This window comes from Narcine bancroftii, chromosome 2 (genome assembly GCF_036971445.1).
Source record: "Narcine bancroftii isolate sNarBan1 chromosome 2, sNarBan1.hap1, whole genome shotgun sequence".
In the NCBI taxonomy this organism is placed as follows: Eukaryota; Metazoa; Chordata; class Chondrichthyes; order Torpediniformes; family Narcinidae; genus Narcine; species Narcine bancroftii.
The window spans coordinates 290,491,073-290,505,421 of NC_091470.1; the positions used below are offsets into that span (position 1 = coordinate 290,491,073).

General features: G+C 38.4%; 1 protein-coding gene and 1 long non-coding RNA gene across 9 annotated transcripts in view; one reads left to right on the forward strand and one right to left on the reverse strand.

Annotated features, from left to right (window-relative positions):
• Nucleotides 1–14,349, reverse strand: part of prex2 (phosphatidylinositol-3,4,5-trisphosphate-dependent Rac exchange factor 2) — a 351,801-nt gene that overhangs the window by 51,239 nt on the left and 286,213 nt on the right. For all 8 annotated transcript variants that reach the window (XM_069921298.1, XM_069921299.1, XM_069921297.1 and 5 more), the window contains 4 exons: nucleotides 8,663–8,765; nucleotides 4,342–4,485; nucleotides 4,108–4,222; nucleotides 419–482 (listed from right to left, as the gene is read on the reverse strand). In XM_069921298.1, the coding sequence (XP_069777399.1) occupies nucleotides 419–482; nucleotides 4,108–4,222; nucleotides 4,342–4,485; nucleotides 8,663–8,765 (426 nt within the window). The remainder of the gene's footprint in view (nucleotides 1–418; nucleotides 483–4,107; nucleotides 4,223–4,341; nucleotides 4,486–8,662; nucleotides 8,766–14,349) is intronic.
• Nucleotides 3,752–14,349, forward strand: part of LOC138755396 (uncharacterized) — a 59,907-nt gene continuing 49,309 nt past the window's right edge. The window contains exons 1-2 of the long non-coding RNA XR_011352251.1: nucleotides 3,752–3,888; nucleotides 7,942–8,015. This is a non-coding gene — a long non-coding RNA (uncharacterized lncRNA). The remainder of the gene's footprint in view (nucleotides 3,889–7,941; nucleotides 8,016–14,349) is intronic.

Consider the following 14,349-nt stretch of genomic DNA (forward strand, 5'->3'; position numbering starts at 1 on the left):
GCTGCTGAACTGTAGAACTGAATTCTCTCTCTCACACATTCAGAGAAAACCACATGACCCTCTTAGAACAGCCAACTGCACACAGACTGACTGCGGCTCTGGACCTAATCTTCTGAGTTCATTTATCTGTTGCTTTCCAAAACAATAATCCATTACTCCGCAGCATGTCCAATTAACACCTACTTGTGAAGTCTCTTTAGGCATTCTTCAAAGTTTCTGCAAAGGCACTTGGAGCCTGGACTGTCTGGCTTAAGCAGAGCTCTAGCATTTTAAATGAGATCTGTTTGAAGCATTTGTATGTGAGTTACACTAAAAAACCTGCCACAAATCATCTACTATAAAACATATCTATGTACAATATAAAATAATCTGTCACAATATCTATTGAGTAGTTTAAAATTATCATCATCTACATTACCTTATCAATTGCAGCAGCTTTGGATGAATTTGGAGGCAAATTTGATTTGTCCAGATAAAAAGCCCTGTTTAAGGAATAAAGCCATTATTTAATGTTCCCAAATAAAGTTTAGGTCGTATCTCGGAATGGACATATGTTGGAATTGAGCACATTTGTTAAAAAAAACAAAGAAAAAAGAAAGAATTTGCATGGTTTATGTTGTATTTGACAAACTATAACAGGGATACAAGGCATATAAGAGCCAAAATGTGTATATTTACCTTGTTAGTCAGGGTCCCGGGATCCGTAGGCTGGGCGTGGCCATCTGTTTTCCTGTGCGCATGGGCAAGCCTTCGGTGGGTTTGCGTATTGGAGTTCGGTTGATGTATGCATGAGAGTTAAGCACCTTAATGATATTGAATTTGCACCTTTAACTTTTGTGCATGCACCAACCAAATTCCAATACACAAACCGTGCATGTGCCAACCAAAGACTCGCCCATGCACACAGAAATCAAAATGGCCATGCTCAGCCTATGGACCCCGGGACACTGACTAACAAGGTAAGTACGCATATTTTTGTTCTTACATGCCCTGTATCCCTGTTATAGTTTACAAATAGAACACAAGCCACATAAATTTTATATTTTTACACAAATGTTTGGTTGTCTGTGCAGATGGACACAAGTCGCATAGGTTGCAAGTCGGGGTGCACCTGTACTTCAATCCTGCTTCACAGTTCCCTCCTGCTGCTGTGTATTATGTTTGCTGATATACAAAAAATACATCAACCAACTTGAGCAACACTAATTAAGTCTTTCTATATTTCCTTCTGGAATTGATGTGTTTTCATTAACACCACACTGGTAGAAACATCAGCCCCAGTCAGAAATCATGTAATGAGTAATCTTGAAAGTCAAAATCATTATGGCTTAAAACAAGAAGATTCTTGGAGAAGTGTGTTAATTGAGATTATAACAAATGCCAAGAGAGTGTCAAGGAAAAGAGGGACCTGGATATACTAGTTCAAAACCTGTAACACAGGTGGATAAGATGGTTAAGAAGGCATACGTGAAATACAAAAGCATTGAGGTTGTGGTGCATCTTTATAAAATATTAGTTAGGCCACATTTGGAATAGTGTTTGCAGTTCTAATGACCACACTTTAGGAAGGGTGTGATAGGATTGGAGAGTGTGCAGAGGAGATTCACCAGGGTGTTGACTGGGATAGCATATCTCAATTATGCTCAGAGACTGGATAGCGTGGATTTGCTTCCCTTGGAGTGGAAGGACCTGATAGAGCTAAATAGAATTATGAGAGGCATAGATCTTCCCAGAACAAACCAGAGTGTATGGGTTTAAAGTAAGAGGAGGGATTATTTGACGCAGATGGTGTTGGAATCTAGAACCCACCTCCCTAAGTAGAGGTCATCTCACTGGTTTTAAGCAATATCTGTACAAGTGTGAATCACCAATGTAGCAAAGGTTATGAACCAAGTGCTGGCAAATGGGATTAGTGTCAATGAGTAGTCAATGGTCATCTTGGACATGGAGGAAGAAAGAACTAGATTCTGTGCTCCATAACTTTATGACTTTTGCCAATCATTATATGTCTAAGCATCCCCAGATCTAGCAACTAAAAATATCATGAAAACATGAACCAAATGTGACAATTTTAATGACTCCACAAACTTATTGAATGCTGGAGGAGCTCAGCAGGTGGGGCAAATTCCTTAGGCCACAAAAAATAGTCAACCTTTCAGACCAAAACTTTTCATGATCAACCAGGTAGTACTTGCTTATCTGTACACTTCACAGATATGGCCTACCTACAGCAGAAGCATCAAAACACTCGAGAGGTGAAACCAATTAGGTCTCCATAAAATAAGCCAACCATTATCAGGCTAATGTCCTCAACCCTTTGGCCTTAATTCCACTCAGCTGTCGCAAAAGCTCAGGACACATTATTCTTAAAGCTTTTTCAAATGTAACCTCCTCACCAAATTTCAGGAATTCCTTGCTCCTGATCACTCAACATGGGGAAGTACTATTTGGGATGGCACCAAGAACATTTCATCCAAATGTTCCTCGTGGATGTGGAAGCTCAGCAAAAGTAGCAGAAAGAGCACTCCAGTAGAGCAATCCCATCAATCCCATTTCCCACTTTATTTTCTTGTAACGCTACAACTTATTCTCTTGTGTCTCCTTTGATTTTTTTTTCCATGTATCTAGTCAAGGTGTAATTTACAGTGGTTAATTAAATTACCACCTCAGCTTTGGGACAGGAGAGGAAACTGAAGTACCCCAGAACAACAATATGCTCACAGGGAGAATGTACAAACTCTACACTCAGCACCAAAGTGATGTTACAGCCCAAATGCAAAACCAGAGGCTAGGATCAAGGTTCATAATAGGAAGGTGATGGAGTGAGGGTTGAATTGGTGTCATAGCTATCTACTTGACTAGTAGTTTAGGAGGACCCCTAACAAGACAGGAACTTGCAAGTGGCAGTCAGGGAGAAAGTTAGCTGATAAAAAAGCTGGTTATTGGGGACTTAAGTTTGAATGTTTGAGCCCTTGGTGGGTCAACACCATTTGTTGTAGATGCAAGGTAGGCAATGGAAATAGGGACAATGTGACAGGAACTTGAAAGGCAGCAGGTGGGTACATGAATTAAAGGGGATTTACATAAATCAGGCTCCAATGGTATTGCTGGGTTAAAGGACTTTTTAAATTGCATTCTTACAGAGCACTCGGGCAAGCTTCAGAAGAATGTGAAGTTGTTTCTCCCGTAAACACTCTGAACAAGGAAAGAATGGAGAATGGCATTTTAAAGTCTGGGCTCAATCAGGAAATTGAATAAGCTGCTCAAATGCAACTCATGCCAGATCAAATTTGGGAGTGATGAAAAATGGTCCAGGAATTCTGGTAATCTTGAGAATTGTTGATTTTAGAAATAAAACAGAATGAAATAAGTACATTTCTGCATCCATATCACTGCCCAGATATTGACAATATCTGGTAATATATCTGACTAAAGTGATGGGATGAAAATGTCTGGTGGAAAGGTGACCAGGAAGGGCCACATGTTATCTTCATCCAAATGTTTCGTTAGTGTGTGTTTCTTTGGAAACTGGTCTTACATATTCAACAGTCAGAAGCATCAAAACACCAATTGAATGAATGAAAGGAGGTCCAGATTTAACACAGAGAGAGTACAGGAGCTCTACATAAATATATTGAAAAAGAGATTTCAGAGGGTCTTACTGGAAGGCACACATGATGCCAACATGAATCACTTGCCCAACTGCCACTATTGTTGACATCACACTGAATGTGCTCAGTGGTCAGAGACACAGAGGTGAAACCAGCCACCAAATATTATCAAATCAGATAGATGATATCAGAAAGTCTAGTGTGAGAGTATTATCAACAGTTGGCATTTTGCCTGGTTGCAGAATCTTTTGGCAAATTCCTGGAAGAAACACAAAAGGTGCAGCCAAGCTTTATAAGCTGATAGGTTTTTCGATGAATGATTTATTCCATACCGTCAAAATGATGTGACTAATTTAAATTACATTGCTGACTTTTATTTACCAACTCCTGAAGAGCACTGTAAGAGAATTTACAAGATTTTCAATGATTTCTAACATTCAAAGTCTTCAATAACTCGAAAGAGCAATCATAAAAGTAGGACAAAACAGAACTGTACCTGAGCCTCTGACAGTATCGCTTTACGTTCTCCAAAGAAGTTGCATTGATCTGAGCCTGGAATTCTTCCACAGACATATTTTCTGTATAGAAATAACCTTCCATACTTTCCATTGCTATTGGAGGGAGAGGGAGAGGGAGAGAGACTTAATTCACTTTTTAAAATTCAAAACAATTAACAGGATCACACTAATTCCAGTCACATTGTCTACAACATATGGAAATTATTCCATACCTTGTGTAAACAGCACTGGGTGAACTTTAAAACCACCTCCATTCTTTAATCTCAGAGGAAGCTGCTCAAAATTGTAGTTCTCCAGGTAGAAAAGTACTTTTAAGGCTTGTCGATTCCCTTCTACTTTGTATGTGAGAGGATTATCTTCATGAAATGAAAAAAAAGACAAATTAACCTTTTACTAAGTCTAATGTTGGGCCTGATTATAACATAAAGCGATCCTGAGTTCACCTATCTCAGATATTGATAGACAAAGATCATTGATCATTTTCATTGCTCAACTTCATCAGGGTTTGTGCTTATAAAAGATGGAACCAATGCAACAAATCAATAACCTCTTTTAAACTGCAGCACCTGGGTAGCCCTCCTGGGACCCAGGTGCTATTACTGAGGCAATGGTGCTGGAAGCACCTTTAAATTGTAGGGGTATCTACCCATTAAATCGCCAACCTGGTGATTTAAGGGGGATCCCGGCCCCACAATGACGTGTCACATACTCACTGGAAAAACTGCTTAATGATCAGATGCTGGCTGCCTGGTGACGCACGCACGCAAGTGCTGACATCACCAGAATAAGTGGGTTGGCCATTTTCATTTTCAAATTGCCAGTGGTTGCATCCTAGGTAACTTTAACTGGGTTCCCTGACTTACCTCCGTGACCCAGATGGATTCCGACGGGGTTGACCGGGTCAGACCGTTTCTAACTGCCGTATAACTGGGGCGCTAACCAGGCAAATTGCCCATAAAGCCCATTTCACACAGCAGTTTGATAGGGCCTAGTTTGAATGCTTGATAGTTATTTTTCTGATTTGTTTTCAGTTACTTGCATGAAATTATTCCCCTGTCCTTTTGCATCTCCAATAACCATAGTTCTCACTGTTTTAAACATTCACAGAAAATAGATAATCTCAGTAACCTCTTTAAAGTATTAAAAAAAATTGAGAGTGAATGGCACTCTGGAGATGCACAAAGGATGCACTCTGAGTAAGCCCTCAAAACAAGCTTTAGGGCAAAGCCCAATTGTTGATGTGTCTTTTGATACCACAATTACCCTCATGAGGCAGAAAGAAACTTCAAAGGTCTTACAACAATTATATTACATTGACTTGTATATGATTACTTGTTCTGCATATGTATTGTTTGTCTGTATGTGTGTTTTGTCTGGTTGTGTGTCTGACTGATTTGCACCAAGGAGCGGAAAATGCTGTTTTATCAGGTTGTACTTGTGTAATCAGATAACAATAAACTTGACTTGAACTATTAACTCAGAAACAGAAGAGCAAGTAAAATTTATGGATGTAGTGGATGCCCAAACTGTAGAATCACATGATACCAGTATAATATCTTCTATTGGAAAATACTGTCCACAGAAAATGCACTGTCAGAACAATCGCTGCAAAATACAAATGATGTGCATAATATCAATCCAGTCATTTGTGGGCTCCAAGGCTGTTTGGCAGAGAACTAACAGCCAACATTCTGGCCAGAATCAGTGATGTCACTACACTTTTTTTTCTTTGGCTTGGCTTCGCGGACGAAGATTTATGGAGGGGGTAAATGTCCACGTCAGCTGCAGGCTCGTTTGTGCCTGACAAATCCGATGTGGGACAGGCAGACACGGTTGCAGTGGTTACAGGGGAAAATTGGTTGGTTGGGGTTGGGTGTTGGGTTTTCCCTCCTTTGTCTTTTGTCGGTGAGGTGGGCTCTGCGGTCTTCTTCAAAGGAGGTTGCTGCCCGCCGAACTGAGAGGCGCCAAGATGCACGGTTTGAGGCGATATCAGCCCACTGGCGGTGGTCAATGTGGCAGGCACCAAGAGATTTCTTTAGGCAGTCCTTGTACCTCTTCTTTGGTGCACCTCTGACACGATGGCCAGTGGAGAGCTCGCCATATAACACGATCTTGGGAAGGCGATGGTCCTCCATTCTGGAGACGTGACCTACCCAGCGCAGTTGGATCTTCAACAGCGTGGATTCGATGCTGTCAGCATCTGCCATCTCGAGTACTTCGATGTTAGGGATGAAGTCGCTCCAATGAATGTTGAGGATGGAGCGGAGACAACGCTGGTGGAAGCGTTCTAGGAGCCGTAGGTGATGCCGGTAGAGGACCCATGATTCGGAGCCGAACAGGAGTGTGGGTATGACAACGGCTCTGTATACGCTTATCTTTGTGAGATTTTTCAGTTGGTTGTTTTTCCAGACTCTTTTGTGTAGTCTTCCAAAGGCGCTATTTGCCTTGGCGAGTCGGTTGTCTATCTCGTTGTCAATCCTTGCATCTGATGAAATGGTGCAGCCGAGATAGGTAAACTGGTTGACCGTTTTGAGTTTTGTGTGCCCGATGGAGATGTGGGGGGGCTGGTAGTCATGGAGGGGAGCTGGCTGATGGAGGACCTCAGTTTTCTTCAGGCTGACTTCCAGGCCAAACATTTTAGCAGTTTCCGCAAAACAGGACGTCAAGCGCTGAAGAGCTGGCTCTGAATGGGCAACTAAAGAGGCATCCCTCTTTTCAATCTTCTTCAGCATGATGCTGAACCAAGCCATGAAAGACCTCAACAATGAAGTCACTACACTATAAACACAATTATATGCAATCAATAGCAGAACCTGTCTGTTATTTGTGCATTACATAGTACACTTAAAGCATTGATCAATGAAACCAAACAGAGACTGTACTCAGTATGAGTATGAATACAATGAATCAGAATTAGAATTTATTGTCTTGAACACGCGTCACAAAATTTGTTGTTTTGCAGCAGTATTATAGATGCAGAAATTGCTATGAATATATTAGTGCAAAAAAAGAGAAAAAGTGAGGTAGTGTCTGTATTTCATTGTCCATTCAGAAATCTAATGGCAAAGGTCTTTGGTGTTTGTCTTCAGGTTCCTAAGCCTCCTTGCTTCATATCAGTATTGCAACCAGTCAGCATGCACTCCACAGAATAGCTGTAGAAATTTGCAAGTCTTTGGGAACTTGCAAATCTCCTCAAACTTCTAATGAAGTATAGCCACTGGCGAGCCTTGTTTATGGTTGCATTGTCATGAGTGCTCCAGGATAGATCTTCTGAGATGCTGAAACCTAGGAATTTGAAGCTCTTTACCTTTTCCACTGGTGACCAATTGATGAGGACTGGGTTGTGTTCTCCTGGTTTCTCTTTCCTCAAGTTCACAATCAATTTCTTAGTTTTGCCAACATTGAGTGCAACGTTGTTGTTGTGACACCACTCAACTAGCTGATCTATCTCACTCATGTCTTCTTCATTGCCATCTATGACTCTGCAGATGACCATGGTGTCATCAGCAAATATGTAGATGGCATTTGCATTTTGTCTAGCCACACAGTCATGGGTGTAGAGAGAGAGTACGGCAGTGGGATAAGTATGCATTCATGAGATGTGCCTGTGTTGATTGTCAGTGAACAGGAGACATTGTTATTGATTCGCACTGACAGTGGTCTTCCGATGAAGAAGTCAAGGATCCAGTTGCAGAAGTGGGTATAGAGGCCCATATTTTGGAGCTTGCTAACCAGTACCGATGGATGATGGTGTTGAAAGCTGAGCTGTTATCAATGAAAAGTAACTTGATATACGTATTGTTGTTCTCCAGGTGATTCGGAGCTGAGTGAAGTGCCAGTGAGATTGCATCTGCTGTGGAGCGATTGTGGTGGTAGGCGAATTGCAGTAGGTCCAGATCTTTATTTAGGTACATTATTTCTAGCCCTGACAAACCACTCAGAGCATTTCATCACAGTAGATGTAAGTGCTATGAGGGAATAGTCATTGAGGCAGCTCACTCTGCTCTTCTTGGATACCAGTATGATTGAAGTGGGTTGGAACCTCCAGCTGCAGCAGTGAGAGATTGAAAATGTCAGTGAACACTCCAGCAAGGCGTTGGTGCAGATTTTCAGGACTCTGCCAGGTACACCATCAGAGCCTGACACCCTGCAGGGGTTTACCTTCTTGAAAGATGTTCTGAAGTTGGCAGCTTCTCAGGGTTTACCATTGGTATGGTTGAACTCTTCAAAGTGTACATAAAGGGTGTTCAGCTCATCGGGGAGTGAAGCATCACAGTGATTTATGATGCTTTCAGCATGTTGAGAGAATTCTGCTAAATTGGGTAATTTCAATACAATACTTTGGAAAAATATATAAACTCCAGTGAATGAATCATAATTTTAACAATATAAAAGTTTTTTTTTTAAATCACTACTCAAGCAAAACAATCTGCTCAAGCATATGCATGCTCCATGTTTACATCTTCTGTTGGCTCCTTAACAGAGCCACATGTTGATTATTTTAGATCTACACTATGTGGAAAAATGTCCTACTTGCTACAAGAGGTTCTTCTTCAGACAATCGAAAATAGAATGTGACTTTTTCCAAGTCAGACATGGCAACCAAGGTGTCTTCCAACATTGCCTGTTCATCCATCTAGAAAACATGAGCAAACAGAAAGCATTAAGTGGTGATGTACTAGATTTAAAATATTCAACTATAAATATATCCAACTTCACAATGTGATTGCATGTATTTTTTTTATGATGGCACTGCTTGCAATGCAATTCCTGAAATATGGTAGCATTAGTTGTATCAGCATATTTTTTAAAAATTATTTATACATTTAAAACCACAAAAAACTTTAATTATTATTTATTACAATCCATTACAAATATATGTGTTATCGATATATATAAATAGAAAGAGAAGAGTCCCTCTATTATCCCCCTCCCCCTAACTCTCTACAAAAAAAAGAGAAAAAAAATATGAGACCCTCATCAGAAGTACTCCATACTGCAAAACTTCTTACAATAATGTGGAGACCTATCAGGAGAAAGGGAATGTTGGTGTTTCATTTCAATATTTTCCCAATACTTTGTAAATATGGGCTCCATATTTTACAAAATATATTATATTTATATCTTAAATTATAAGTAATTTTTTCAAGTGGTATGCAGCTTTGAACTTCTGCATGCCATCTTTCCAGTCCCAAATCTGTATCTGACTTCCAAGTTATTGCAATACATTTTCCAGCTATTGCCAAGCAATTTTAACAAATTTCACTTGGAATGTATTCAATTTTAATTTAGGATTAACCCCCTTAATATCACCCAATAAAAACAACGTTAGATCCTCTGGGAATTTAACTCCAATTATTCTTTCTAATAAATTACCAATTTCTGAACAAAAAGATTTAATCTTAGGACACTGCCAAGTAGAATACAAGAAAGTACTGACTTCCTCTCCATATCTAAAACATAAACCCAATAAAGTATGTTTCCATTTTTTTAACATCTGTGGTGTCAAATATAGCTGATGAATAAATTTTAGTGCACTGACATTTACCTCATATTTACTGTACTTTTCATATTTTCTCTACATAATTCCATCCACTCATGTTCATTTATTTGTTTATTCAAATCCTCTTCCCATCTTTGTCTTCATTTATGTACCCCTATTTTACAACCTTTCTTTTGTAACAATTTATACATTAATGAAATCAATTTATTTGTATCTCCAATACACAATAATAACCCCACATCTGTCTCCACTGGCAATAACAGATCTTGTCCATTATTTTCACGCAAAATGTTCATAACCTGATACTAACAAAACCTTGTATTTTCAGATACTTTAAATTTTTCTTTCATTCTATCAAAAGTAATAAATTTCCCCGCTTCAAAACAATCTTCAATTGTCTTAATACCCTGATATTTCCACATCTTTAAAAATTGGTTTCCCATAGAAAATGGAATAGATCTATTTTTGAATAAGGGAGTTCTTCTTGACATTAAACATCGTCCTCCAATCTGTTTATCAAACTTATTCCAAAGATCAATTAAATGTTTCAATATCTGAGTTTCTCTATTTGCTATTAACAGTCTTGAATTCCATTTATAAATGAAGTCTTGTGGATTTACTTCTCCTATTTTATCAAGTTCTATGTTCACCCAAGCTGGAATTTTATCTAAATCATACATTAACTAATACATTGCAACTGGGCTGCTTTATAATAATTCATAAAATTGGGGAGCTGCAAACCCCCAGTAATTTTTCCAAGAAACCCTTCCCATTTTCTCTTTCCACAAAAACTTCCCAACAGAAGCATTTAATTATTTTTTTTTTGAGGAATCGAAATTGAAATCGATTGAAAAAGATATTGAAGTCTACAAAATACATTAATCTTAACTCAATTTACTCTACCTATTAAAGTAATAGGTAACATATTCCAGATTTCCAAATCGGCTCTTATTTTCTTTAATAGTGATAAATAATTTAATTTAATTTTTTTTTTAAACTGTGATTTCACACAGATACCTAAATATTTTATTCCAGCATCCGGCCATCTAAATTCAATTACTCTTGTGCATAATCTCCATTTACTAACAGCATAATTTCACTTTTATCCCATTTAATTTTACAACCTGATACTTCCACAAACTCATTTAATCTAACTTCAAGCTGATAAAAGGAATTTAAAGGATCTGTTAAATAAGTCAACACATCATCTGAAAACAATTTTATTTTATATTCATCTTGATTCCCCTAATACCATGAATCCTCGAATCTTGTCATACTAATCGAGCTAAAGATTCAATCACTAGATGGACAAATTTGTCTACTTGATCTAGTTAACCAAAAAGGTGCTAAAACCTAACCATTAGTCACTACGTTGTACAGTGAAACCTCGTTAAAACACAATTCGTTAATCCATAGTATCACTTATAGCACGGGTGTCTGTGGACTCCAAACGTTGATTTTAGGATGCCAGGCGAACAGCCACAAACTCAAAAATGGTCTCTTATGACTCATTTACAAAATATGTGGAGTTTAAAAGTCTTAAAGTTCTTATTATAGGGTTTGAGTCACAGTATTCTGTTTTCCTGCATCCTGAATCATGACGTGTAGGCATCTGTTCCACCACTCGGTCGGTTGTAATGTGGTATGAACCCCAACTACCATGCTCTAATGAGGTTTTACTGTATCAACATATTGAACTCAATCTCAAAAATCAGACTATTAAAACATATTCTGATACAACAAAGACTATGTTTAATGCTACCACAATCAATTTCTGGGCAATTCAATTTGTTCCAATTCTTACCACTTCAGTTAATTAGTACCAGCGACCTTGACTGCTGACTGCCTTTCAAATTAACAGCATTTTGTAAAAATTTTAAAACCAATTAAGGTGGTTCATGAATGCATTTCAACAAAATTTGAAGCCAAGACACTTGTGGAGATGGTATGGTAGATAGCCAAAAGAAGGAGTGGGGTAGAAAGATTTAGAGAGATAATTTCAGAGCTTTCAACTTGGACAACTGAATGTTATTTGGAGCCATTAACATTGGTGAAAATCAAGAAAGCAGGTGAATACTAGGTAGAAAATTATTAAATATTATTCAAAGGAAAAATAATAGCAACAGAGAAGAAACAACATCCATATTCAGTACATGAGACCGCCTCCACTTTCTTGAGGCATCAGCTAATACCTGATTAATAAAGCTTTTTGTGAAATATTTAGTTCTGCAGGAAAAACACTTTCATGATTCTCTATCCATGCCTTTTTCAGGCCTACAAACCTCAGGAAATCCTAAAATAACTATTTTGCACATTTGAATACCCACTTACATCCAAATGCCTGTGGAGATTTTGTATGTTACAATCCTGACATGTCCACTTTCGTCAAGCTAATTTCTGCTCAAATTAAATGACACAATGTGGACAAAATACAAAATGGAGAAAATCCTAAGTTATTTACATTTCGACGTACAGCACAGTAACAGGCCATTTCGGCCCATGGGTCCGTGCTGTCCAATTTACACCCAATTAACCTACAGCCCCAGTATATTTCTGAAGGGTGGGAGGAAACCAGAGCCCCCAGGGAAAACCCACGCAGACACAGGGAGAACATACAAACTCCTCACAGACAGTGTTGGATTCGAAGAACAGTCCGGATTGCTGACACTGTAAACGCGTTGCGATAACTGTTACGAGCCCAGAGGACCCCAAAGCCCAGCAGCAATAGATATTCACCAAGACAAATGGTTACTGAAACAAAAGTTGCTTTTACTTATCTTTAAACATGAAAACAATATCACATTTTAACTTACCACTATTGACTTAACTAACCTAACTCAAACCCCTTCATGTATTCTCAACATCACATTTGCCTGCATTTGGCCCATATCCTTCAAAACCCTTCATATCCACATATCCATCCAGATGTCTTTTGAATTTCCATATTGTATCTGCTACACTCGCTTTCTCTGGCAACTTGTTCCAGATACTGACTACCTTCTGAATGAAAAGGTTGCCTGTCAGGTCCCTCTTAAGTTTCTCCCCTCCCCTTATCCTGACTTTAAAAAGACCATGACCACCTGCCACTGAAAGAAAAAGGAAAATACCAAAAAAACAATTCCTTAAATCTCAATTCAATGCAGATATTCTCTTCTAAAAGTCTTAATTTTCCCCTTTAATTTATCTCCTCAAACAATTCTCAATAATAGCCCAAAAATCTAATGACTGCTTGAGCCACTGAATATGTCTCCAGAGCTCAAATGTAATTCAAATGAGGTACTTCTGATCTTGCAAAATTAACAGCAGGGATTATTTCTTGCACCTAACCCATCCTAGCAACTGAATTTCTAAGCACTATCGAAGTGTCGCAAATGATTTCTTCTGTAATTTGTTTAAATCTTTAAGATGACAATCTAAAACTTGACTATCTCGGTTACAATTTCATGTTTTCCTGACAACAGCCCAATTCAACAATCGATGAATTCCACAATGAGACCTTTTACAAATGGAAATAATTGAAATGGAATCTTGATTTTGAAAAATATGATTGATTAACTTACATTCTTGGCAATCCTATGTTCTAAAAAAACATTTTTAAACTCCTACAATGACTTAAATTTACATCAAAGCAGGAAACAGAACTTCTGTATAATGCAAAAATGAAATGGTCAAACGAAAAAAAAAGTGGATGATTGATTCACTTACACCATCAATTTTAAAAGGTTGAAAGGGTAAGTTTGAAATACAAACAGATGTACACGGTATAGCTTCGTAATCTCACATGGCTGCTGCGTGTCAATATTTATCTATCACAATTTTATTTTCTTGTAAATGTATTTTCTTATGACATGGGAGGGTAAACGCAGCACACAAAAGAATATCCACTGTTGTACAAATCTTTCATTGTGACTTGAGATAGTCACAGAGTTATCCAGAACAAAAAAGGACTCTCAGCCCTATTATGCATTTGTTGACCCTTTTACACACCATGGATCCAGCATAGAGAAAATTCTGTAATTCAGTGCTATTCATGGATTTCATGTCCTCAAAAAGATTCAGAGACAAATCAATCACAATTCCATTTTGAAACAGGCAGATATCCCTGCGCTTCAAACAATCCCCAGATCACAACGTGTAAACCTTTGAAATTGTGACACTGAGAGATCCCACACTAGAAGTTCAATTATCAGTATAATACACCAACTATAAGAGCCAGCAGGTAATGTTGTAACTAAAATGCTGGATCCTGAGGCCTCCACTCACTAAAATTCCTGACAAATGTATAGTCTTTGGAAAATAAAACTGATAATCTCTTGAGAAAGATCGAAGCAGCAGAGGGACATCAGGGATCGCTGCGTGATGTTTTTTACTGAGACATGGCTGAGTGAAAGCATTCTGGACGCAGTGCTGCAGCCCGAGTTCTTCACCTTCCACCGTGCGGACTGGACACCAGCATCAGGTAAGGCAGAGGCGGTGATGTTTGTTTCATCATCAATTCATCATGGTTATACAAAAGTTACAGTTTTATCTCAGTTCTGCTCCCCTGACCTGGAGTATTTGTCAAACAATTGATATCCATTCCATCTGGTTGCAGTGAACATTTCTGCCCCAAGCTTGCTTTCTTTCTTCTTAAGATATTTTTATTGAGCTTAACATTATAATCCATATACAAGTTATTAATATAGCGAAGCAATATAATAACATAGACATAACATAT